This window comes from Populus euphratica, unplaced genomic scaffold (genome assembly GCF_000495115.2).
Source record: "Populus euphratica unplaced genomic scaffold, PopEup_1.0 scaffold307.1, whole genome shotgun sequence".
NCBI lineage: Eukaryota > Viridiplantae > Streptophyta > Magnoliopsida > Malpighiales > Salicaceae > Populus > Populus euphratica.
Window position 1 is genome coordinate 237,737 of NW_011500194.1, and position 8,498 is coordinate 246,234.

At 31.2% G+C, this 8,498-nt stretch overlaps 1 protein-coding gene across 1 annotated transcript; it reads left to right on the forward strand.

The window, feature by feature from the left end:
• Nucleotides 1-369: 369 nt before the first annotated feature.
• Nucleotides 370-2,452, forward strand: LOC105111763 (profilin-6-like). The gene is made up of 4 exons (XM_011007216.1): nt 370-622; nt 787-924; nt 2,002-2,144; nt 2,248-2,452. Exons 1-3 carry the CDS (start codon nt 500-502, stop codon nt 2,134-2,136), a joined length of 396 nt encoding a protein of 131 aa, XP_011005518.1. The 5' UTR covers nt 370-499; the 3' UTR covers nt 2,137-2,144; nt 2,248-2,452.
• Nucleotides 2,453-8,498: the final 6,046 nt, after the last annotated feature.

Below are 8,498 nucleotides of genomic sequence, written 5' to 3' on the forward strand. Positions count from 1 at the left end.
ATCCTTTATTTTTTTTTCCTTTTGTTATTTAAAATAAGTAGGACCAACCTTATAAAATTAGGTGTAATTTAACTCCAAAATATTTAACAAAAATAAACAAGGAAAGACAAATTGAGAAAACGTAATAGAGCATGAAACTATAGAAAACAGGAATTGAAAGGAAAGATGTTTCCAAAAAAAGAAATTTAAGTGAAGAAAATCGACTATGAACAATGGAATGAGCAAATAAATGTGAGATTATGAAGAGTGAAAGACTTAGCTGTTAAAGTACATGGTTAGTTAATTAATAACAAAAGACCCCACAAGTGACACCGCATAAGGCAATAATCCACGGTGGACAAACGCGTCGGCGTAGTTATAACGCAACCTTCCTTTCTTTAGCTCCCACTGCTGTCCTTCCTCTCATAGGCTTATATCTTCCTCCTCGCCCCTTCCCTCAATCCATAGCTACTAGAAACTTCTACAGCTCTTCCTCTCTGCCTCAAATCAATCAATCAAAATGTCGTGGCAGGTATACGTTGATGACCACTTGATGTGTGACATCGAGGGTAATACCCTCACTTCCGCTGCCATCATCGGCCACGACGGCAGCGTTTGGGCCCAAAGCGCTTCCTTCCCTCAGGTTTCATTTCTTATCATTCTTAATTTCCCCGATCTGGTCCAGATCGGTTCTGTTTTTTCCCGACATGTCGTTTGTTTTCCCTTGCATGCGTGGTTTAATTCGCTTGGTTACTGCAATTTAAAAGGTAAAAATAATGTATTCACGCATCGGTGCTTCTGATGCAGTTCACCCAAGAAGAAGTGAGCGCGATCATGAAAGATTTTGAGGAACCCGGATCTCTTGCACCAACTGGGTTGTTCCTTGGTGGCACCAAGTACATGGTGATCCAAGGCGAACCTGGAGCTGTTATCCGAGGAAAGAAGGTGATGATTCGGTTTCTTTTATTGAGATATTGCTAATTTTGAGGATTTTAAATAGCGACATGCACTGACTGACAATTATTAATTATATTGTAAAGGGTGTTGCCTGGTTGGGTGCCGTTAAGAGATTAGTAGGTGTTATTTAGTGGTTAATTGTTGTAATAATTAGACAATTTTGAATTTCAAACCCTTCTTTTGTCATCGAATCGCATCGCATCCCAAATTCTTGGATCAGATATCCAAAGGCATGCAATGCATGGGAAAGTGATGGTGATTAGATGAAATATTTGAAATTCAAAATTGTTTAACTAACATTAACGATCATCAACTAATCTCTTGATGATTGCCCTAACTTGTTAGCTTGTCCTGTTGTTGATTTGTGTCTACAGTCAATGTTATACTTAACAGGTAAATCATTTTGATGTTTTCAGAAGTACTAAGCTTTTTCCAGACTTGACCAATTATTTGATGCTTCTGAAACCCAGATATTACCATCTATTGCTTGCCATATTAGTTGCTGGGAGCTTTTATGTGATATATTGTTTTTAAATTATTTTCCTTTTAAATTAGATTTTCTCCATGTAAGTTGCCAAAGGTCTAATTGACAATTAATATTTAGGTTTGTGCAATGTAGAGATGGGATAGGTTAGTGTTTCCTGAAGTTGGAAATGGAATGAAATGAATTAGTGTTTCCTGAAGTTGGAAATGGAATGGAGTATTTAGGGAGTGATTCCTAGATATGGAATGGAAATGTGAATGTGATTTGCTAGTTCATATTGTTGTGTATTCCCCACTTTGCAGCTAGGCTGTTTGAATTTAAAAGAAAAAAACAGATGGTGGCTTTAAATGTATGATAATTTTGGGATTGGCAAGCATCTAGCAGAGTGACTCGTGACTGAATTTAGTTCTTAATTGTGGAATGTGCATTAGTTGGTTGCTTTGTACACAAAATTTGATGAAAAGAATTTAGTGTTTCACAGGTGCAGAAATGTTTGCTGCTATGTGCATTGGCATCAAGCTCTTGCATACAAGCTCTTTTGCCTTTGTGTGTTTCCACTGACTTGACATTATTTTTGAAAGGGTTCTGGTGGTGTCACTGTCAAGAAGACCAATCAGGCACTGATAATTGGCGTGTATGATGAGCCTCTAACTCCCGGTCAATGCAACATGATTGTGGAAAGGCTTGGTGATTATCTAATTGATCAGGGCCTTTAGTCATCTAGGTACGTGGTTTGATTCTTTCATCTTTTTTGTCCTCTCTATGGGAATTTGATGGTAGCTTTTGGAGGCTTGCATGTACCCACTTGAAGTTGGAATTTCTTGCAGTTGCTGGTGTTTAAAGTTGAAGTTGGGTCTAAGTGTGACGTTGAAGTTGTTTGACACTCTGTTTTGAGGTGATAGACGTGGCTTCTCGTGTATGAAATATCTGTGTTCCTAATATCAGACTTCTGAATGGAAGTGTGTTGATTTATTATACTGGAATATTTACCTGCGAGGGATTTAATGGATTTGAGATTGAAGTTTTTTGTTAGACTTGTATTTCTTGATTTTTAAATTTATCTGCCCTTTTACTCGTCCCTTTTCCCTACCGTTATGGCTTGGGCAAAATTAATGTTCTGGAAAACAGATCGGATGCAAGTACAAAGCCCTGCCTAACCCTTTTTAAGATGTGCATTTCTGAACCCAAATAGTGCCGCTTAGCATAAGCTATGGTCACCCCATAGCATTCATCGGGCACTTGTTAGTAGGCTCAATACTGCGGGGTGACAGCCCATTTGGGATTTTTGTATTTTTGGCCTGTGACCATAAGCCATGATTGCTGGATTGGCGACAACAGATAAGTCACACTTACACGAATGATGAATAGAGACAAGAACCCCTAGGAGATCAGTTACAAACAATCTCATGAAATCAATTTTTTATACATCAATTAAGGTGGTTGGTTACTCGCAGATGCAGCCTGCTGGGTTTGGAATCTGAACATGTATCTTCATTTTGAACGATTATAGCATTGACACTTCGGTTAAATTTTTCCTAAGAAAAAAAACATATTATAAAAAGATAAAGAGTATAATAATCTTAGTTTAATAATATAATAAAAAAATCAATAATACCAAAAAGAAAACATTGATACCTAAAGGAAAAAAATAACACTTTACCAATATTATAAAAATATATTTTCTAAATATTTTTTAAAATTATATTTGATAACAAAGTAAAAATTTAATGAGAGTGGGATAGCTTCTTAAATTAGAAAATAAAAGAAATTCAAAGTTTAATTACTTGCAGAGTAAATGTCGAGCACAAATAAAAAAAAATCTATTTAAAAAAAAGAGAAAAAACTAACTTGAATTGGTATATTAAACTCACGACTTGATCGTGTGAATAGTGTTATAGTATGCATGATATCGAATAATAGATCTTTCTCATGGATTGAGAAAGTTCTCCATGAGAAAGTTTTGGATGTGTTAGGATTAATCATAAAATTATAATTTAAAAGGTTTATGAATCGCTACTTAATATTATGATCACTAGAAAATCTATTAATTTGTAAGGGTCTAAATAAAGGAACTAGTTGTGCATTATGAAGACATATTACCTCCAAAGCACCCTACTTATAATAAGTTACATTATTGATTAATTGTTTTTTAAGTTATGTTTCTATCATTGGTCTATCTCAGATTCAAGAAAAATTCTTTAAATATAAAGGTCTTTGTCTTATCAGGCTAAAATCTAATTATTCTAAGGCCCAAACTTTAATGATGCATTTATTTTTATTTTGTATCTTTAATACTTGAGGATATACTTTACAATATAATTTTATACTCTTAAATATTAAAGTCTATAATTAATTCTTGACATTTTATTTTTAGCAATTCATTTAATTTAATATCGGAAATATACATTACAATGTAAAATTTATACTCCAAATATTAATTAAACAAGTTACTTTTTGTGGTGTTTTTGAAATTTTAATAAAATCCTAATGGATAATCGCAAAGTTGTTATGATACTCAAATAATTGATTTTTGTCTTTTTTAAAGTATGATAAAAATATTTTTTTATTTTTTTATATAAAATATGTATGAGAAATTTTAGAACTTGGTTGTATGTACACAATTAAAAATATAGTTTATTTATTTATTTTTTAAATAAGAAATTTTAAATTTCTTGTATTTTTATGAAATTTTGACAAAATATATATATATTTTAAATCGGATGAGTATCTTATAGTGTAAGTTGACACGACCAAAATATTAATGTCTTCTTTCAAATACAGGAGTGTCGAAGTAATAAATAATCCGACAAGACTGAGGTCGAACCACAAAGAGGTTAATTATAAAAATTATAAATAACAACAACAACAATAGTAGTAGTAGTAGTAGTGGTTGTAGTAATAATAATAGAAGAAGAAGAAGAAGAAGTTGATGAGAACTTTGAGATGAAAGATAAATGTGAGGATTAAACAATAATAACAACAAATGTTAATGTTAGAGGATTTACTAATGGTATTTCAAACAAGTATAATATAAATTTTTTTATTACTCAATTGGAAACCATACACAAAAAAAGTTTCAATCAGATTATAAATTGTTTATATGATTACATTAGTTATCTTATTCGAATAATGCTAATACTTGTAAATATTGTCAGTATTCATGATTATAACTTATGTTAATAATAAATCAAGTTTCTTTCATAGCACAAGTGTCGGTTACACCATACAATTGAGCTATAAAAGTGTCAAGTATTTGTTGTACCAAGTGTCATACAATATAAATCTAGATTAACCATTTAACAAGCAATGTATTAAAAGTGAACAAGATAACAAATACAAAACATGTTAGTATCAAATATTAAAGTCCATATTGAGTTTACACTATACTTATTCTTACACCATTAGTATAACCTTTTTACCTTGACATAATAACTTAACTAAATGTAATAAAAGAGTTAAACATAAATAAACAAAATAAGAACATAAATAAGATAAAAGTTAACCAAGTAAATTTAGTTTGGACTGCATCAACATCTCTTTCTAAGTTTGGTCACCTCTTTGTCCTTTCAATTACAATACTTCAACTCATCAATCAATCCTTTTATTTATGTGATAAGCCTTATTTAGGATGAACATTTACCATAAATTAAAGGTACCTTATGGTATTAGACTTTTTATTATAAAACATGTTTTAGTTAAAAAGTTATTGATACTATAAGTGCAAAATGATGATATAAAACCTTGATAAAAATATATTTTTAAGTACTAATCACACCCTCCAACCAGCTTATTACTAGTCTTTAGTAATCAAAGCATTAAAATAGAAAAATAATTTTCAAATTCCACAAAGTAAGACATCCATCATTCAACTTCCATTAATCTATCCAGATAAACAAACTCTCATCAAATTTATATATCTACTCAATACCTTTTAAACAAATATTTCTTTTATGCTCAATATATCAACACATAGTTATGGGGCTTTACTTGGAAGAAAACAAAATTTTTATTTTAATGTTTAAGGTTAACTTCTATGGGTTGAGATTATTTTTTTTTTCTTTTTTTTTATTAATATACATATATCTTAAAAACACAATGCATCTTTAACCCATGTAATAAGCTTTCGACTAATGACTCCCAGACTAGTAAGTCTTAGGGCATTAGGTGTTAAGACACTCTTACGAGCTTAGTGACTCGGGGCAGATACTGATACGTAGATAGTGCAATATTTGATTTTTTTAAGCTTTTCTCCTCAATTCATGTGACAAGCGTTGGGCCAATAGCTCCAAGTTAGTTGATTTTAGGGTATTAGGTGTTAAAATACCCCTTCAAGTTTATCTACGTTTTTATTATCATCATTTTATTATTATTGTTTCTTTATTTGTTTTTTGTTTTTTTTGCAATTTATATATTATCCCTTTCCCTTAATTATTACCTTTAACTAAAGAATATAAATAATATAATAATCCAATTTGCAACCCACAATCATATGTTAAAGAGTGTGTGTGAAAATAAAGGTTTAAGAATACATGTTAAATGGGTATATGAGAAAAATTAAGTGATAATAATATGAGAGTTTGTAAACCTGAATATTTCAAAAAGTATTTTGATAGACCTTATTTTTACTAAGATGCGTCTCAAGAGTCACTTTAACAAAAGAACTCCTTTACTCTATCATTCTAATAACAACAATTTTGCAAATGGTTTATGAATTAGAAAACACAGTTAGTTAATTTTTTTTAATAATATTAACTACTACCCTTTCCCCTCAACAAAAACAAAACATTGTTCTCAATGTCCTAATGTAGAAAGATAGAGTATAGAAGATATCACCTGAAACACTGAATACTAACAAACCTGAAACACACTTAAACAAATATAAGAAATAACAAAATAAAATAATATACTATTAAGAAAACCAAAAGACACAATGATTCACAAACAAAGGCTCAAATCCAATCTAAACTTTTTACGGCTTTCCTGAGTTGATCAATTTATGCTACTCATGGAGGGATTAATTACAGGAGTGAAAGATTGTAGTTGGTCAATCAATTGTTTAGCAGTAGTAGTAGAGATTATGATTTGTCATGCTATAGACGTTAGAAATTCTTGTTGCACAGCATGATAAAAAAAAGACAACAATTTATCATAAAAACCATTAACATTTAACAGACATATAGGTTTATAGTGAATGTGGAGTTGGGCCCAAGAGAAAATATGAAATATCTTTTCTAATATGCCTAGACCACCTGGTAAGGTAATGAAGGCTACATGTTTAAATATTGCATTCATTCAATCAGACATTATGGAGACCTATAGTTGCTCTCCAATTGTTTTTATAATGATGTCTCCATTTGCAAAAGCTTTGGGGACAACCTCCAAAACTTGACTACCTCTTAATAATATAGCTATTGACACTCCACTTATTAACCCAAGGCTTCCTCCCCCATACTCTAAATGAATCTTTCTCTCATCTAGTACCTAATCAAGATGATTTGCTAATTCTAAAAACTCTATTTCCTTCCTAGGACTGGATCCATTAAAAACATAAATGTTTCTTATATGATGACTTGAGGAACCTGCCATTTCTACACACTTCTATATCTGTTGAATGTATGGGTTAAGTAGAAATCAAGGGAAGGAAGAGAAGATTTTATAGATGAGAACTTGCAAGTGCAATCATACCTCCTATATGTAGGCTAGCTGGAGTCTCACTCGCTCTCTTTATTTATCTATTTATTTATATTATATTTAAAAAAAACATGTATATGTATAGGTAGGTATGATTGTAGCTCATACCTTCCCTTGGTTTTACGTCCAAAAACGACTTAAATGCACTCTATAGATCGGGGATAGGCTTCCCATCCAGTTTTCTTAAAAATCGACAAACAAGTTCTTTTTTAGTCAGATTCCCAAGACTAAGTTGATCATATTCTTTATGGAACTGTAACCATAAATAATGAATTGGATGATGCACATCTCCACTAGGATGGGCCTCAAGGGTCAATAGAAGATTATCTAAAGACCCTTTAGTTAGGCCATCTTTAATGAATTATATTTTATCTTCAAGGTTTACATATACCATTCCTAAAGAACGACATGTTGCATTACAAGTCTATCTAGCAAATCTTTGACAGATTTTCAATTGTTTTGCACAACGTTTCTTTGAAAAACTGCTTTTCCGACATGTTGCATTACAAGTCTATCTAGCAAATCTTTGACAGATTTTCAATTGTTTTGCACAACGTTTCTTTGAAAAACTGCTTTTCCTTGTTCCAAGCATGTGTGAAATGAAAGAATTAGAGTACTCACATGATAATCAGACCTTTACCTCAATCAACTAGCAAATATCTTCAGGAATTTCATGATTCATTAACAACTTCTATCTTGCACATTTAGTATAGTAAATTTTTATAATCGCATTCTGAGGTAGAGCGAGAAAATACTTTTTAATTTTTCAAGAGTGATGTCCATTTTCAAATAAGAATTGAGGAGAGATTCAAAGAAAGGGGAAATAGCAAAGAATTGCACAAATATATACAGAAATATCAGTTATTATAGAAAACTAAAAGAACCGACTTACGTCGCGGAATACTGTTATCTGTCATTTGACTGAGGTGAGAAAGACTAGCAAAACAAAAGTTTCACCAAAACAAAATACAAAACAATGTTAGAAAAAGAAAATCAATCTTTATATACATAATCACTCAATTCAATAGAGTCATTTTAAACTGAAAAATTATCAAAGTAAACTCTCAAACGATGTCCTTTTACCTTGAAAACATGGTCACTCTTTGGATTCTCGATATCACAGGCCCCATATGGATATACATGTTTCAGAATAAAAGGATCGCTTAATCTTGATCTTAGTTTTTCAGGAAATAAATGGAGTTGAGAATTATAAAGCAAGACTTTTTGACCAACATTAAATGTTTTTCTTAGTATTTTCTTGTCATGAAACTCTTTGATTCTTGCTTTATGAATTCTTGAATTGTCATATGTATCATTTCTTACTTCCTCTAGCTCATTTATTTATAATTTTCGTAGTTGATTAGCATCATCAAGGTTTGAATTGAAA

Coding starts and splice junctions, on each gene's coding strand:
- LOC105111763 (XM_011007216.1), top strand. CDS start 500: ATGTCGTGGCAGGTATACGTTGATGACCACTTGATGTGTGACATCGAG. Junction 623..786: donor AAAGCGCTTCCTTCCCTCAG/GTTTCATTTCTT, acceptor CTTCTGATGCAG/TTCACCCAAGAAGAAGTGAG. Junction 925..2,001: donor CTGTTATCCGAGGAAAGAAG/GTGATGATTCGG, acceptor TATTTTTGAAAG/GGTTCTGGTGGTGTCACTGT.